At 40.3% G+C, this 19321-nt stretch overlaps 1 protein-coding gene across 1 annotated transcript in view; it reads right to left on the bottom strand.

The window, feature by feature from the left end:
• Window positions 1–19321, bottom strand: part of Pon2 (paraoxonase 2) — a 39050-nt gene that overhangs the window by 14748 nt on the left and 4981 nt on the right. The window contains exon 2 of the mRNA XM_032906967.1: window positions 10584–10654. Within this exon, the coding sequence (XP_032762858.1) occupies window positions 10584–10654 (71 nt within the window). The remainder of the gene's footprint in view (window positions 1–10583; window positions 10655–19321) is intronic.

Here is a 19321-nt window from a genome sequence, read left to right as displayed (position 1 = left end):
TTCCCCACGGCCTCACTGTACACATTTCACAGACAGATGATAGAGATCCAAACACAAGAAGGATGAAAATGGATTATATTAAGCTAAATCATGACACATTCTTTCAGTTTGCAGGATTCAATCTTCCTCCTTAAGACCACTCCAAAGGTTATGGCCGAGAATATTTCTATGTTGTCAAAATAAAAACACCATTTATGCCACCATTTGGTCTTGATTCATAGCTCTGGCCACAGGTGTTCCCTGCTCCCCAGTACCCTTCACTCTGTTTTAGAACCCAAAAGCAAAACATAATTAAGAATACAGGAAAGTTTAGTTTATAACTTTAGTGGCCCTTCCGCCTGGTCCTCAGAAGGAAGGCATCTACAAAAACACATAAGCATGTTGTAGTGGGGGGGGAGGGACCCTAGCTGGGTTCCTAATGGGTCACAGATAGGCTGCAGAGGGTCGGTGAACCAGTTGAAGTTCTATGCACTGAAAAATGGCTTGTGCATATACAGATGGGAACCCTCTGTGACAAGGGTCCTTGGTTTATAGCAGCTCATGGAAGGCTCTGTGCTAAACCCCAAATGTCTAAGAATCACCAGACACCTTGGTATGTTCCACCTGTGGCACTGGACGCTACGTTATTAACATCATCTACGATGTCCATGCTTGAATTAAACAAAAAAAAGAGACTCACAATATTTAAATAAGTTTAAGAGTTTAGAAGTTAGCTGTTATTGGCCGCAGGTGGTCCATACTCATGTTTGTTCATACACACACACACATACACACATACACACACACACACACACACACACAGAGAGAGAGAGAGAGAGAGAGAGAGAGAGAGAGAGAGAGAGAGAGAGAGAGACTTTTAGTCTGGGTATTTTTTTCTGCATCCACGTAGAAGGAAGTCAATTAATTACCATTTTCCCTGGAAAATCATTTCAGAAAATGTAACTTCAATATGTACACATTCAGACACATAAAAAAAAGGATAACAATGCCATCCTCACTGTTTCTCAAGTGGGAAAAGGATGGGTAACTTGTTTTCTAATTTAGCTTTCCTGCTTTTCCCATTTCCTACAGGCTACTGGTATAACTTTGTCAGAGAATCCATGCCTGCTTGAGTGGGGCTGTGCTTAGTCACCAAGCCTTAAACTAAATGCATGTATGAGTACATGAATTAATGCCTCAGAAGATAAAGAGACAATTTCCCACAAATAACAGTAGTGTATTAATAACCAAGGAGACAACTTGGTCATTTAAGCCACACTGTAGCCTTTGTCTTTTATTCCTATGGCCCAGTTTTAGTGAGGAAATGGATGTTCACGTCTTGTACATTGTGGAAGGTTTCCTGGGTCTACTTGCCCATGTTTGTGTTTAGAGCTAATAGCACAGCAGGTTTTTATCCTCGCCCATCACCACATCAACGGTAACTCCAAGTGCAGTAATTTCTGCAGGGAAAGGCTTCCTGCCTCATGACAATATCATTAGTGATAGCTGCTAGTGCAATTCAATGTTTACAAACTATGAGCTATTTGTAAGCGATTTTCATAATCTCACAGAATTTTAGAGCAGTGAGGAGCAGAAATATTTTCTCATACATTATCTATAAAGGGGGAGGAGTCTTTGAAAGGTTCAGCAAATTGAAAATCAACCAATCAGCCAGCTAATCAATCACTCTCCAACTGGGAATTGGAGACTTTTGGTCTGACCTACAAGTTATTAGCCCATTATTTAGTGGACTTTCCATTAGAAAAATATGGTTTTTCTCTAAAAACACCATACTTGGGCAAATAGCTCAGTGGGTAGAGCTTGTCATACAGCCTAAGTATCTGAGCCTGAGTCCTGGGATCTACAGGACCTACTCTCCAGAGTTGTCCTCTGGCTTCCATAAAGTGACACATCAATATGAATGAATGATACATTATACTTGGTATGTTTAGTCATGGACCATTCCAAATTTGATGTTTTCTCCCCAAATTTTTTGGTTTACTAAAATCATCATCAATTCAAATGCCGAGCCTTTCTTTAAAACCTCCTTTAAAAATCTTTCTCTGGGAATTCTATTTAGCACATCTGCTTTTAACCCTTCTTCTTATGTCAGCAATTGTCTGTCTGTGTCAGAGAAGGCCAGATGTTCCTTGGTTTTATACTCCCCTGTTTCTTGTTATTTCAGCAACTGTCTACCATCTGTGTCAGAGAAGCCCAGTGGTTTTATGGTCCCCACACTTTTCTGGTTCCTTCTTAGCAACAGACACCTGGCAACGCAGCTGCCACCGCTTCTTGCTGACACTGATGACCACGTGTGTAAGCCCAGGTCAATAGAACATGAGGTTAAAGATAAACGAACTACTGGGCAAGATACAACTTAAAACAAAAATCTATGGACACCCTTCTCCTGCTCTATCCTGCATTGAAATGGCAGCAAATGAGGTTGTAATCTTGAACAAAAACAGAAGCGATACGTTGGAGACAGTTTTATTACTTCACTTAACCTTTGCTCCTGAATGACAATGAGAAACAGTCATCTGATCGGTCACGTGACCTGCTGCCAGACTATCATGTACTAGAAAAATCAAAAGAAACCTCTTCTTTAGCTCAGGTTAGTCTGAAATTCTCAAAATAAACCGAGGTGGCCTTGAACTTACGATGTTCCTTCCGCATCTGCCTCTGCCTCCCAAGTTTCAGCATCACAGACCTATGCTACCCCACCCTGCCTCTTTCTGAATTTTCCATTCACTTCTCTGGCTCATACTTCGATCACTCAGAAAATACAAGGATTCTACACTGAAAAATAATTTACAGGTTATATGAAACCTTTGGTTTTTAGATTCTTATGTGTCATAAAAAGAAAAAAGGAAATGTAAATCTTTTCCTCATAGTTTGGAACGTGCCAGTGTCCTTTCTACATGGGTAGATTGCAGCACAGATGGTAAAAAGCTCGAGATCCGAAACTAACTCAGGAGAAAGTAAGAGAGTGAGGGAAGGAGGAGGAGGAGGGAGGAAGGTAGCATTGGAGAAGAGCAACTGAGAAATTGAAGACTTTGTATTAGGCTATAACTCTGGAAAATAAAATTGTTTGGAATCTCAAGCTAAGCTTAACCTACCCAGTTCTTGGCACTATGCATTTTATTACGTATTTGCTGGTATTGTACTCAATTATCAGTATGTAAAAGCTTGCCCATAATATAGACAAGGAAGAGCTTTAAAATGCAGTAAGTAGTAAACTATCTTTCTTCAGCACAGAAGATGCATCTTGTATGCTCTGGAGTAAATACCTATTACTGATTAAGCCAGAAAGGCATTATAATATGATATATGATAGATACACATCTAAAATACTTAAAAAGTTACCAAGACTTCATTTCCAGTGATGATAAAAGTAGTATTGCTGTGTGTGTGTGTGTGTGTGTGTGAGAGAGAGAGAGAGAGAGAGAGAGAGAGAGAGAGAGAGAGACAGAGACAGAGACAGAGACAGAGTCAGAGGGAGAGGGAGAGAGTATGTTTGTGTTTGTGGGTGTGTGGGGAGAGGCAGAGCAATAGCAGGAATTCTCCACTCTTGCACGATTAATGTCAAGTGCACAACTACTAAAGTTTCCCCAAATAGTTCATCCTTACCGTTTTGCCTATCATAAAAACATGATTTCGTGTACATGGGGATGTTGGTCCACCACACACTTATTCCTTGTAATCAAAGACCATTGGATAGTCAACTGCTGTCAATATTAATATCCACAAGTTTTATTAACCATTACAGATCGTGAACATGGCACTCAACAAATGTTCATATGCTGTGTTCCAACCACAGGGCAATAGCAAACTAAAATGGAAAGAAGCACAATTGTAATTAGATCTAAAAATGTATCCCAAATGTGCCTCTAATCACTCATCTTCTCCGCTCTGTTGGCTGAAGAGCCTCTGTCTACTGAAGAGCCTCAGAGGCATTAAACAATTCAGGAGAGTGAGCATAGGTGACATATTTCCTCCTTCTTTCCAATTCCAGACAGCAGCTCACACACATCACCACATAAAGGTCAGAAACACAGACAGACGCCTGTTCAGAATACAAATGCTACGGGGCTTGTTTTCCTCAGAGGCACACTCCGTCCCAGTGAGCTGTAACAGAAACACGTGGCGGTTTGTCCAGTAATGTGTCTGATTGTGCCCTATTGTTTTCTGTGAGACTGAAACTCACAGAAGGTGGTCTTCACTGAGCTAAGGGCTGTTTGATAATGTGACAATTATTAACTCAATAGCAAAAGTAGCCAAAGAGTTCAGTGTCCCAGCCTCCCACTTTTGTCTAACACCCTTCATAGATGTCTCTGGGTGCTGGCAAGACCAGTTCTGAGGCTCTTTCTCATTTTCCTGCCAGGAGGCAGCATAAAATAAGTTTGCTGGATTATTTGTGACTCCACAAAACCTTCACTTCTAGAATGGGCTTTGTTAAAAATAAAACAGAAATACAGTCAGCCTGGCTTTGGTGCCTGAGTCTGGGGGCTCCTCTTAAATGTCTGGAGGGCAGTAACAAGGAGAAGTACCGTGAGATAGGGAGAAGGAGCTAGGACTAGGAAATACTAAAACAGCAATGAAGAAGAGGGGACCGAACTCTCCAGAAATTCATAAAGAATAAGGGACCAGCAGAGAAACTCTTTGGTAAGCCAGACAACTTGCTTTTGCTGAAGTGAACTTTTGCTGTTTGGACTTACATGGTTTGGACAGGTGGCATTATCAGTCCTGTCAATATGATGGTAATTCATTAGTGATTACCAAAAATTGAAACATTTCCTAAAGAAACAGTTTCTTTCTCTGTTAAGGATCTATTCACAGACATACAAATGCAAGGGCAACGAGGACCACTGGTTTGTCTAAGGGATCCATCAGCAAAGTGAAGAGAATACCCAAAGAACAGGAGAACCCGTGCATCAGTCATTCATCTGACAAGGAGTTAATATACAAAATGCATAAGGAACTCGGAAAATCCAACGGCAAAACCATACCAAACACCAACACAAAAAAACCAACTGAAAAGTGGGCAAATGTCTCAAACAGACATTTATTTATTGAAAGAAGACATACAAAGAGCCAATAAAAAAGTAGAATACCCAATTAGTAAGAAAGTGCAAGGCAAAACTACAGTAAGATATATCTCACCCCTGTTACAATGCCTCTGATTAAAAGGACTAAAAGCCAACAAATGTTGGAATGTTGGTGAAGATGCAGAAAATGGGAAAATCTTACCTGTTGCTGCTGCTCCTGCTTCTCTCTCTCTCTCTCTCTCTCTCTCTCTCTCTCTCTCTCTCTCTCTCTCCTCTCCATCCCCCTTTTCTCCCCCCCCTCTCTCTGTGTTGAGTGTAAATAATATAGCCACTGTGGATAAAAGTGTAGAGGTTCATAAAACTGAAACAAACTACATGTGATCTAGCAATCCCTCTACTGAATATAATTCCAAGAAAATAAAGTCATTAAGTGAAGACATACCTGCATGGGTTTGCTTATTTTGGGATAATTTACAGCAAATAAGATGTAGAATCAATCAAGATGTCCATCCATGGATGGCTGGACAAAAAAAATTGGTAGTCTCCATAGTTATATTAGAATATTATTCTGCTAGAAAAGTGTGAAATCTTATCAGCTGTGGGGTCACATACTTATAATCACATCAATCAAGATTGAGGTAGAAAGACCATGAATTTGAGGCCAGGTTGAGGTAAAAACAAACCATCAAACAAACAAAGCAAACAAACATGAACTGTAAGACCAACTGGGGTTATACCATGAGAATGTCTCCAAAACCAAAAACCCCAGAAAACCAAAAAAACTTCTATACTACAAAAACAAACATGCAAAGGACAATATCCTCTCATTTGTAGTAATGTGGCTAGAACTGAACAGTATCATATGGTCAGACCAACCAGGCTCAAAAGGATATATCTGTTCTTAGTCAGTTGGTGGTAGTAACCTGTTCTTATTCAGTCGTGGAAGCTTAAAAAAAGTTTGTCACACAGAAATAAAGACTTTAACAGAGGTTACTAGATGTTAGGAAGACCAAGGACAGAGAATAACAGGTTGAATAATTCATACCAAAAACTGGTTGGGAGTCATTCTGGTGTTATATAGCACAGTGGATTAAGTTCAGTCTATACGCACTAGGCAGGCCCTTTAAAATAACATAAAGGGCAAAATTTGAAGATGTAGTCATGACAGTATGAGGAGGAGATGGAAATCTGATTCGTTTGACTTAATCATTACAGACTACATATATGTACAAATTATAATATTGCATCCAAAAGAAACATAAACATTTACCATTCAAAAAGTTAAGAAAGAAATATAATCTGAAATCTATATGTTTGATATAATTGGCAAACAGAGATTTGTTTTATGGTTGTTATATACTCTGACCAAGCAGGAGAAAGTCAGTTATATTACTTTAAGTTTGTGTTTCATAACTAAGCTTCATTACTTACATATGGCATGTTAAAAATTAATGTGTTTTTAAAAATAAACAATAGGTAGTCAGCTTTAGCCAAGTATTTAAAAAGCCAAGTATTTAGCAAAAGTATCTCACTGCACTTTATTCTGTTAAAAGTATTAATCAGTTTCATGTAAATATTTAAGAATGTAGGATAACTTTGTACACTGAGATAACAATATCTTTGACATAAAAAATAGTGCAATGGAAATCTTGTGCAAAATTCCCTTTTAGGATAGGTTGGGAGGTTGACCAGTTATCCATTTTCTCAATTTGTTCTTTAGATCAATATTTGTTTTATTTGTTCCTCTTTCCTATTTCCATCTCTTTTCTTTTCCTTTGTTCTTTTGTCTTCTCTCCCTTTTCTTAATTTTTCTCCTTTATCCTCAAACAAACAAATAAACAAAAATCCCTCTTAGATTAAAAAAAAAAAAAAGAAGCCCCTTATGGCAGCATTCACATGGTGTTTCACTCTGTTTTACTTCTACCATTATTTATTTTGAAATATTTGGAGCAGTATTTATGTTGGGATATTTAGAGCAATCTGATGAAAGCTATGAAAACATAGAAACCCTTTCCTATATCCTGAAAACCCAGGGTGCTAGTCTACATCAGATATTCCTTCCGTTTTAAAATATTGGGCATCCCAATCATAATAAACACCCCAGGCCCTTTTTTGTTTCTGAGGTAGTCTGTGAAACTCCTTTACTAAATTAATATGATCAAGATGAGATTCCTTTGGGAAATACTCTGTAATCTGGACACGAAATTATAAGGTAGGGGATTATAATTAGCAACCCAATGGGTAAACAAATGTGGCACGTTCTACAACAGACTACACAAAATGCTAGCACATACTTGTAATAGCAGTATTTTTGAGGCAGAAGCAGAATGATTGCTAGGAGTCAAGGTCAGCCTGAATTACATAGTGAGTTCCAGCTTAGTCTACACATACAGAATAAGTCATCTATAATAATTAAATAGACTTTTTCCTTGTGTTTAGTTTTCTCTCATGTATCACATCCCAAATGCAGTTTTCCGTCCTCCCACCACCGCCACTCATTACTGAATTTTACACTTCAGATGGTTAAAATGATAAACTCTGCATTTATACGCATAATTCTTAAAAATTTCCAACTGCATTTTACCTTCTTCCCTCTCCCCATTCATTACTGCATTTTACACTTCAGATGGTTAAAACGATAAACTCTGCATTTTATACGCATAATTTTTTTGAAATTTAAAGAAATAAAAAAAAGCCCTTACAGTATGTCAAATGTACATTAAAAAGGGACTTAGTCAATAAATCATTAAAAATAGAAAACATTAAAAATAACAAACAATATAGTGAGTTCCAGGCTAGTCAGGGCTACATAGTGAAACTCTGTCTCAAACAACAAATAAACAAAACAACATCAACAAAAGAAACCCTGAGGTAGGGCTAAGGGGATAGCTCACTGGATAAGTGCTTGCTTTGCAAATATAAAGACCTGCATTTGATCCTGGCTAGGCAAATGAAAGATGCTCTCTCAAAACAAAATGGAGAAAATCAACGTGGATGGCACCAAAGAACCATTAGCTAAGGTTGTCCTGTAGCCCCCACACCTATACACACCAGTGCCCCTGCACACACATGCAGCTTTGAATATGTGTTCCTGTGAATGTGTACACACACACACACACACACACACACACACACACACACACACACACACACCAAAGAGATAGATATACATGTGTCAATACATAGAACTGCTCACACATTTCAGGAATAAAGAGAATAAAGCTGGACGAGCAATGGCTCATTCAAATGCCATGTGTGACAACAGTCATGTATGGATTTGCCTGAGTATTTACTAAGTATACCAAGGGAAAGGGAACCGTTTTATTCCTAGAGTTATTTCTGTGAAAGAACGGAGTTTGGTGAAGATTGTATTATTTGCCACTTTAGATTGCATTGAACATAAAATGTTCATATGAACTTTCCATAGACAACAGTGTTAAAAAAGGAAGGTAATTATCTGGATATAAGTGGCCAAAGCAGAGCATTAAGTGAAATTGGAAATATTCAAAATGCATTTAACAGTAGCACTGGCTATAGCAGGTCACTTCTGTGTGATACAGATTTTAATTTGCTTAAAAAGAAATCCGACAAATGCTGTCACATAAACACTGAAAGGGACATAATGTTACTTGTTTCCATATTACATCTCTTAAAGTATTCTTAAGGAAGAGCTCAAGAGTTTTAAAGTTTAAAAACCTGTACTCTAATTACAAAGGCAACAATATCAGTAATTAATAAGAAGACCAAGCTTTGGCCACAATCATGATACCCTGTGTAGTAGGATCAGAACAGGAAACAGGGTGTTCTGACATCCGACTATCTCTAATTACACCGTGAGCGGCCTTTAAGAAAAGCTAGCATTTTTATCACCCATTGATAAGTAAATAGCAATTACTAAGAATCTACTCAGTTCTGGGGACTTTGGTAGATGGCAAAGGTAAAAACCAACAAGACAGGGACTCTGTCCTGAAGGAAACTGTAGAGAAAGGGTGGGGAGGCCCACAGACTCTGTGCAGATCCCTCATAGTCTGCTGCAGACCAAAGCTGCTCTCTCTCTCTCTCTCTCTCTCTCTCTCTCTCTCTCTCTCTCTCTCTCACACACACACACACACACACACACACACACACCTGTATTTACCTTTTAAAGTGGAACGTGATTGGTCTATATTTCCACTCACGCACCTTGCTAAGTTACAAGACCTAGAGAAGCTTAGGGTTTTGTTCTCAGCACTTTCGGGAAACAAGCCACATGGGGAATTCCTCTTGTCAAGTTGTGTTAGCATGTGTTCTTACTTCGAAGACTAGTACATGCAGAATTAACTACAGGGAATGAAAAAAATTCAAGGTAGAACTTAAGCCATCTTAATTTGGTCTACTAAAGATTTCAGCTCAACAGCCAAACATTTCAGACCACAAAGTTAACCGTAGATTACATTGCATCTTACAACAAACGTTCTACCAACCTCTTGAATCAAAGCTACTGTGTCACATGTAGAAATTTTATCTTCCCCTTAGCCACATAGATGATTTAAAATTTAAATTAAAAAATAAGCAAAAATCATGAGAAATATAGCGCTGCTAACACTCAGGCACTTTTGTGTAGTCTACATAGTGTCAGGAGGGCAGGGCCCACCCTGGTTATTTGCTCTCCCCCTTGTGTTCATAGCTGAGAAAACTAAATAAGTGGAGTTTGTTGTTACTGCTTCTGGTGTTTTGAATGAGAATGGCTTCCATAGGCTAGTATGGTTTGAATGCTTGGTCCCCAGTTAGAGAAATTGGTTGGGAAAGACTAGGAGATGTGGCTTTGTTGAAGTGGGTGTAGTTTTATTGGATGAGGTGTATCACTGGGGGGGGGTTCAGCTTTGAGGTTTGGGGGTTGCCTAGTCTTTCTGCCTGGAAACTGTGGGTCAGATGTGAGATCTCAATTACCGCGGCAGTGGCACACCTACCTGCCTGCTTCTGTGCTCTGAGATGTGATGCGTGGGCCAACTCACTGAAACTATAAGCAAGCCCCAATTTAACAATTTCTCTGATAGGCTTCCTTGGTCATGGTGTCTCTCACAGTATCAGAAGAGTGACTAATACACTACAGTGTCGCTGTTTCCAAAAAGTAGTAGTAAGGATCAATTATACATCAGGGATAAGGCCAGATGTTGGTGACAGGATGGTCAGCAAGATCAATACTATTTCTGCTTGTGCAGAATATACCTTCCTTCCAAATTCCCACCGTTGGGAACATAGACTGCTGGAGCCATGTAAAGTTTCAACTTTACAGACGCAACTTACAGAAGTCCCTAAGGGAACCAATAGATAGATAGATAAATAAATAAATAAATAAATAAATAAATAAATAAATAAATAAACAATTAACATATACACAATTAATCAGTCTAAGAAAGAAGAAACAATGGAACCTTCAGATCAAAATGGATAGAACAGAGAGGTCCCTATTGACCAAATGAGCTACACTAATAATTGCTAACTGACAGTAAAAACACACACAGCACCTCTAGCGGGCACCAGGTAGCCCCAGGAATAGCAGCATCTTCTCATACCTACCAATTCCTTTAATGAGGCGGCAGTTTGGAAGGTCTACAGATTCTACTTCTCTGGAGGCTTTAAGTCGACTTCTGTTGGGAAGTAAAAGAAACTATTTGTGTTATGAGTCCCCTGATTCATCCCAGGGAGGTTTTTAAGAAGCACAGAGCAAGCCATAACATAGAGAGCGAGAACAAGGGTAGAAATCTAAAGCCCAAGAAATGACATCAGTCATGTGAGGCGTTCAGTTCTCCATATGTGCAGGACTGAAAGACAGACCTGTGGACTCAGGGAGCCACACTTGCAATTTTCCGGGCATATGTAAACAGAGCACTCTTCCTGTGGCTATGTCTTGGGAAGGGAGTGCAAGTGTCTATCTAGAAACCCAACCTTCTATTGCAGATCCATAACAGTTTGGAAAATGACTGCGAACTTTCCTCTGTGAAGAGAAATTACTAAGAGAAAGGGGCCAACTTGGGGACAGTGAGATGGCTCAGTGGGTAAAGATGGCTGCTGCTAAGGCTAGCCTCCTGAGTTCTATGCACAGAAGCCACATGACAGAAGGAAAAGACATTGCCATGTATTGTCCTCTGCCTCTATATTGGTATCTTTCTACCCCCACACGCACAGAAAGTAAGACTATGAATATACTGTCAAAAGTAAGAAAGAATAGGCTGAGGGTATGGGCCTATTGGCGGAGCCTTTCCTGGTTCAAACAGAGCCCTGAGTTTGAGCTGTACCATATAAGGCCCAGTGTGGTGGCAAACGGCTAAAATTCCAGCACTCGCGAAGTGGAGGCAGGGGGACCAGAATCCCATGGTGATCCCCGAGTACAGAGAAACTGAGACCAGACTCTGACACACGTGAGCATCAGAGTATGTCTCAAGTATTAAAAAATTTATAATAAACTACCAGCGTCTCAGAACCTGACACACGCCAAAGACTCATAGATAGTGATTAAGGAGTTTAGAAAGTTCCCATCCTTATGAAAACATTTGTGGGGTGTTGGAAGTTTAGAGAACAACAATTCCATTTGTGACTCTCAAAATTACTTGGGAAAGTGTTCATGTGTGTTGAGTGGTGCTAAAGGAAGACATGAGTAATAAGAAAGGACAGCTGGAGACTGCTGGGCTTCCTTTCCATCCCGGAGGCCCTCCAGGTAGCCTGGCCATCACACAAGGAAACTTTAGTTTGAAGGTCACAAACTTCTCCCTCCCCCTTACCCACCCCCGCAACACACACCGGTGTCCTGCAGTCTGGAACGTGAGAACTGGACTGCAGGGAATGTTACACTTCCCACAGTGGTTCCAATGACCCGTACAGTTAAGAGTCAAAACAGCAGTTTGATGTGTGCAGCTTTCTGTTCCAGTCTCTGGCTTCCACCCCCAGAGGAGGAGGAAGCCTACGGGGTTTAACCAAATGGAAGGATGCCTGGGCCTAGCTAACCCAGCAGCTATGGGTCCATGCCAACTATACATTGTGCATGCATGTGCATATGTACAATTTACAAATAATACTAACAACTATACATTGTGCATGCATGTGCATATGTAAAATTTACAAATAAAGTCTTAAAAGTTATTGATATTGTATGTGAGGGTAATGTGTGTATTGGGAGGGTGCCAGCAGGTCTCAGAATATGTTTGGGGTCAGAGGACAATACTGTGGATTTAGTTCTTTCCTTCCACCTTTAACATGGGTTCTGGGCTAGAATTTACCATGTCAGGCTTGTAGAGTAAGCCTTGTACCCTCTGAGCCATCTTTCTAGTGCCAAAACAAAAACAATAAAATCAAATATTACATTATTTGAAAAGTAACCATAAAGCAAATAAACAGTATATGTATGTGAATGTGGTAAAAAAAAATACATTAAATAAATGAAAGTTTTAAAATGAATGTAATAAAATATAATAAATCTTAGTTCCGCATGTTCCTGGAGCAATTTAAAAGATAAATTACAACAAGAAGCACAAGTAACTGAAGCACCTGTAGCCAGAACAGTACAGATACAATGCCAGTGGTTACCGTGATCAAAGGAAGGAATAGCAAAAAGATCTAGAATGGTAATATATGGTATTATTTAACTATTACTATGTATGTTATCTATACACCACTACAATAGTAAAAATATCTATTTGGCATGGGGATAAGTTGGCTACTATTCGATCCAATATACCCTCAATGAACTTACTCAATTCTTCTACTAACCTCATGAACTGGGTACCGTCAGACCCATCTTATATCCGATAAAACCAACTCAGAGAGATAGGATCGCCTTTCCATGCAAGTGTTTGACAGCTTCACTATTCCCATGGTACTTTTCCCCTACAGGAGTGAATAGACCTGGGTTCTTGGGTTATCAGTAGCACAGCTATGACTCCAGGCATGCCAGTGGCTCTCTGCTGGCCTTAGTCTTTCTCACAGATGCAGTAAGGATCAATGAAGAAAACTGCCAGATTCTACTGATGTTGTGTGGCTCCAGAAATGTGCAGATCCATCTGGTCAATGAGCTCTGGTAAGCCTCCTGTGTTGGTCTGGATGTTTATTTTATACACCTTGCTTGGGAAGCTATGGAAAGCTAGGGAGGACAACGTCTGGATGACCATTAAGTCAATCAACTATGTGGTTAAACGAAATCTGTTTCAGGTAACAGGCTCAGACGCACCTGAGCAGCCTAGGGCGAGCAGTTTGTTTCATAGCGATCTTCATCTAGGTTAGCTGCGCTGTGCCATCTTTAGGCATGCAGTCTACCGACTACTAACACCTAGAGTTATATCACCGAAAGCTGAGTGTGACCTTCCGTTAATCGAATAATTTTCACCTAGATCTTCTTTACTATAAAATGAAAGGGAAATCTACTTAAATCCTCTGTGGCTCAATTACCTCCCAGGAGTTAAGTGCTAGCCATTTGCCCTGGACGGGCTGTCTGCCCCGATAGCTAGTTGACTTCTGTAGACCCCAGAGGCGATGGCTCCCCAGAACCAACAGCATTTCCACTGTTCACTCTTCTTCCACAGTCATCCCACTGCAGAGGTGTAAGGACCTCTGCCTTTTCTGTATCTAGATGTACTCACAGAAATAAAGTTTTGAAAACACTTGTGTTCCTAAAGGGAAAAGCCCCAAAAGACAGTCAGCTGCCACCCCCTTCTTCCTCCACAACTGGATATGTAACATATACAGTGCTTGGCACATCAGCGACCATTCTGCACTCTCGAGAAAGATGAAGACGTAAAGCCAAGAGTGAAAGGTTAAATCACACAAATAACAAATAATCGAATTGCTTGTTTCTCTCAATATAGAAAAGCACAGTTACAAGTCAAGGGTAGAGCGTCAACAGAGTTTTCAAATGCTTTGAGTGATCTGGCTATAAACCGAAGACTCTTAACTGACAGTCATTAAATGGAAACCAATCTCTTTTTTTATTCTGGAGACAGTGGTCCCCACCCAGACTGGATCCAGACCGAGGGTTGTTCGTTCTCATTTTACCTGGTGACAGGTAGCAATTAAGACAATGGTGTAACCTGCTGAATAAGGGGAACCATGCGACCATCAGCAAGCTTTTCCTCTTTCCTAGGTCTCTCTGCCTTTGAGTTTAAAAAAAAGTTGACAGTTCTTTATTTTCAGTGTACACATGTATATGAAAGGGGGCCTTTATCTTCTATACTCTGACTTAGAGAGCCCTTTGGAATTCACCCCAACAGCCTCTGTGATGCTTGCAGTGGGTAACTGAAATTTGTGCTGAGGCAGGCAAACCTGGGGAATTTTGCTCAACCACAGAGAAGCCAGGAAGCTGTGTGGGAACTGGGCCATTGTGGACTGAAAGCTAAAGAGCTGGTTGGCCTAGAGGGCAGATGTGGCGCTAAGGAGGTGGGCTCGCCAGCTAAATCGCTCCAGAAGTCAATTATTTACGTGTGAATTAGAGAAAGGAAGCTATTTGTCTAAGGAGTCAGTGAGGGCAGAAAAGTAAAAGAGCATTCTCCCCAAGTGTCAATAAATGTACCTTTGGGGTTGAGGATATAGAGCTGATGGAGGGCTTGCCTTATGTGCACAAAAGCCCAATTTTACTCTCCAGCTCCACGTAAACTAGGTTTGGCTGCAAAAAGTTTGTAATTAGGAATACAAAAAAATCCTGCCAATCCATGGGCATGGGAGATCTTTCCATCTTCTGAGGTCTTCTTCAATTTCTTTCTTCAGAGTCTTGAAGTTCTTGTTGTACAAATCTTTTACTTGCTTGGTTAAAGTCACACCGAGGTACTTTATATTATTTGGGTCTATTATGAAGGGTGTCGTTTCCTAATTTCTTTCTCGGCTTGTTTCTCTTTTGTGTAGAGGAAGGCTACTGATTTATTTGAGTTAATTTTATACCCAGCCACTTTGCTGAAGTTGTTTATCAGGTTTAGTAGTTCTCTGGTGGAACTTTTGGGATCACTTAAATATACTAAAGCATCATCTGCAAATAGTGATATTTTTGACTTCTTCTTTCCGATCTGTATCCCTTGACCTCCTTTTTGTTGTCTGATTGCTCTGGCTAGAACTTCAAGAACTATATTGAATAAGTAGGGAGAGAGGGGCAGCCTTGTCTAGTACCTGATTTTAGTGGGATTGCTTCAAGTTTCTCTCCATTTAGTTTAATGTTAGCCACTGGTTTGCTGTATATGGCTTTTACTGTGTTTAGGTATGGTCCTTGGATTCCTATTCTTTCCAGAACTTTTATCATGAAGGGGTGTTGAATTTTGTCAAATGCTTTCAGCATCTAATGAAATGATCATGTGGTTTTGTTCTTTCAGTTTGTTTATATAATGGATCACGTTGATGGTTTTCCAGATATTAAACCATCCCTGCATGCCTGGGATGAAGCCTACTTGATCATGGTGGATGATTGTTTTGATGTGCTCTTGGATTCGGGTTTGCCAGAATTTTGTTGAGTATTTTTTTCCGATGTTCATAAGGGAAATTGGTCTGAAGTTCTCTTTCTTTGTTGGGTCTTTGTGTGGTTTAGGTATAAGAGTAATTGTGGCTTCATAGAAGGAGTTCGGTAGTGCTCCATCTGTTTCAATTTTGTAGAATAGTTTGGATAATATTGGTATGAGGTCTTCTATGAAGGTCTGATAGAATTCTGCACTAAACCCGTCTGGACCTGGGCTCTTTTTGGTTGGGAGACCTTTAATGACTTCTTCTATTTCCTTAGGAGCTATGGGGTTGTTTAACTGGTTTATCTGTTCCTGATTTAACTTCGGTACCTGGTATCTGTCCAAGAAATTGTCCATTTCCTGCAGATTTTCAAGTTTTGTTGAATATAGGCTTTTATAGTAAGATCTGATGATTTTTGAATTTCCTCTGAATCTGTAGTTATGTCTCCCTTTTCATTTCTGATTTTGTTAATTTGGACACACTCTGTGTCCTCTCGTTAGTCTGGCTAAGGGTTTATCTATCTTGTTGATTTTCTCAAAGAACCAACTTTTGGTTCTGTTGATTCTTTCTATGGTCCTTTTTGTTTCTACTTGGTTGATTTCAGCTCTGAGTTTGATTATTTCCTGCCTTCTACTCCTCCTGGGTGTATTTGCTTTTTTTGTTCTAGAGCTTTTTAGGTGTGCTGTCAATTCTTCAAAGAGTTAGACAGAACAATTTGCAAATTCATCTGGAATAACAAAAAACCCAGGATAGCTAAAACTATCCTCAACAATAAAAGGACTTCAGGGGGAATCGCTATCCCTGAACTCAAGCAGTATTACAGAGCAATAGTGATAAAAACTGCATGGTATTGGTACAGAGACAGACAGATAGACCAATGGAATAGAATTGAAGACCCAGAAATGAACCCACACACCTATGGTCACTTGATTTTTGACAAAGGAGCCAAAACCATCCAATGGAAAAAAGATAGCATTTTCAGCAAATGGTGCTGGTTCAACTGGAGGTCAACATGTAGAAGAATGCAGATCGATCCATGCTTATCACCCTGTACAAAGCTTAAGTCCAAGTGCATCAAGGACCTCCACATCAAACAAGACACACTCAAACTAATAGAAGAAAAACTAGGGAAGCATCTGGAACACATGGGCACTGGAAAAAATTTCCTGAACAAAACACCAATGGCTTATGCTCTAAGATCAAGAATCGACAAATGGGATCTCATAAAACTGCAAAGCTTCTGTAAGGCAAAGGACACTGTGGTTAGGACAAAATGGCAACCAACAGATTGGGAAAAGATCTTTACCAATCCTACAACAGATAGAGGGCTTATATCCAAAATATACAAAAGAACTCAAAAGTTAGACCAGAGGGAGACAAATAACCCTATTAAAAAATGGGGTTCAGAGCTAAACAAAGAATTCACAGCTGAGGAATGCCGAATGGCTGAGAAACACCTAAAGAAATGTTCAACATCTTTAGTCATCAGGAAATGCAAATCAAAACAACCCTGAGATTTCACCTCACACCAGTGAGAATGGCTAAGATCAAAACTCAGGTGACAGCAAATGCTGGCGAGGATGCGGAGAAAGAGGAACACTCCTCCATTGTTGGTGGGATTGCAGACTGGTACAACCATTCTGGAAATCAGTCTGGAGGTTCCTCAGAAGATTGGACATTGAACTGCCTGAGGATCCAGCTATACCTCTCTTGGGCATATACCCAAAAGATGCCCCAACATATAAAAAAGACACGTGCTCCACTATGTTCATCGCAGCCTTATTTATAATAGCCAGAAGCTGGAAAGAACCCAGATGCCCTTCAACAGAGGAATGGATACAGAAAATGTGGTACATCTACACAATGGAATATTACTCAGCTATCAAAAAACAACGACTTTTATGAAATTCGTAGGCAAATGGTTGAACTGGAAACTATCATCCTGAGTGAGCTAACCCAATCACAGAAAGACATACATGGTATGTACTCATTGATAAGTGGCTATTATCCCAAATGCTTGAATTACCCTAGATGCATAGAACAAATGAAACTCAAGACGGATGATCAAAATGTGAATGCTTCACTCCTTCTTTAAAAGGGGAACAAGAATACCCTTGGCAGGGAAGAGAGAGGCAAAGATTAAAACAGAGACTGAAGGAACACCCATTCAGAGCCTGCCCCACATGTGGCCCATACATATACAGCCACCCAATTAGACAAGATGGATGAAGCAAAGAAGTGCAGACCGACAGGAGCCGGATGTAGATCGATCCTGAGAGACACAGCCAGAATACAGCAAATACAGAGGCTAATGCCAGCAGCAAACCACTGAACTGAGAACAGGACCCCCGTTGAAGGAATCAGAGAAAGAACTGGAAGAGCTTGAAGGGGCTTGAGACCTCATATGTACAACAATGCCAAGCAACCAGAGCTTCCAGGGACTAAGCCACTACCTAAAGACTATACATGGACTGACCCTGGACTCTGACCTCATAGTAGTAATGAATATCCTAGTAAGGGCACCAGTGGAAGGGGAAGCCCTGGGTCCTGCTAAGACTGAACCCACAGTGAACTAGACTGTCGGGGGAGGGGCGGCAATGGGGGAGGGTGGGGAGGGGAACACCCATAAGGAAGGGGGGGAGGAAGGGGATGTTTGCCCGAAACCGGAAAGGGAATAACACTAAATGTACATAAGAAATACTCAAGTTAATAATAAAAAAAAAAGGAATACAAAAAAAAAATTGAGGCCAGCCTAGACTACATGAGACCCTGTACTTTTTCTTTTAATGTTTATTTACTGCTTAATATAAAGACATTCTACACTTATTTAATGCATGTGTATGCATTTATGGTGTATGTGGGTAGGCAGATATATGTGTACATGCATATGTGGAGGCCAGAGGTCAACCTCAGTTGTCTACATTAGAAGTTGGCCACATAATTTTTTAAAGGAGGATCTTCCACTAAACTTGGAACTCACTGATGGACTAAACTGGCTGGCCACTGAGTTTCACAGATTTACTGTCTCCATTCCTTGCTTCCAAGCTGTGCTGGGATTATAGGTAAATACTCATGTAGGTAGCTTTTATGTGCATGCTGGGGATCTGAACCTAAGTCCTCATGCTTGCCCTGTGGACACTTTACTGACTGAGCTATCTATGTAAGCAAGAAACACTATACTTTGAACAAAGCTCTCAGCACATTGTAGTCCCACAATAAATGCTAAGAGGGGGTGGATTGCAAAAAGATAACTAAGAAGGCGGTCTCTTCTGAAGTGGTCTGAGGAAAACTCTACCACTTTCCATGAGAGCTGTGAGAAAAGGTGTCAGGCATCAGCCACTGAGATGGCTCAGTATACAGGAATTCTCGCCACTGCATTTCAATGATCTGAGTCTTAATTCTAGAATGTAAGGTAAGTAGGTAGAGAGAATTGACTCCTACAAGTTAGTTGTCCTCTGACTGCATTCACACATACGTGTATACAAACCCATGTGCAAGTGCGCACACACACACACACACACACACACACACACACACACATACACACACACACTACAACAATAAACTATTTTAAAGTTCTGAAGTTACAAACTTCAACAAATTGTTGACACTTGTGTCTTGGAGTTTCCTGCCCACACTTTGTTCTCTAGTGTACTTGAGTCTCAAGACTCCTCCAAGTCTGTCTGACAGCAACTAGCTTGGGAGTGCTGGCCTACTTCTACTCTCTCTTCTATTGCTTAAGAAGGGAGGGGCAGAAAGGGTGGCTACAGAGCAGCATCCCCCCCCCTCACTCCCCACGGGGGAAACTTAGCGACAGCTCAGTGGGATAAACGACAACTTCAATGACA

Source organism: Rattus rattus, chromosome 6 (assembly GCF_011064425.1).
Source record: "Rattus rattus isolate New Zealand chromosome 6, Rrattus_CSIRO_v1, whole genome shotgun sequence".
Classification (NCBI taxonomy): Eukaryota; Metazoa; Chordata; class Mammalia; order Rodentia; family Muridae; genus Rattus; species Rattus rattus.
The sequence above is the reverse complement of the archived record's forward strand: the minus strand, read 5'-3'. Positions and strand labels throughout refer to the sequence as shown.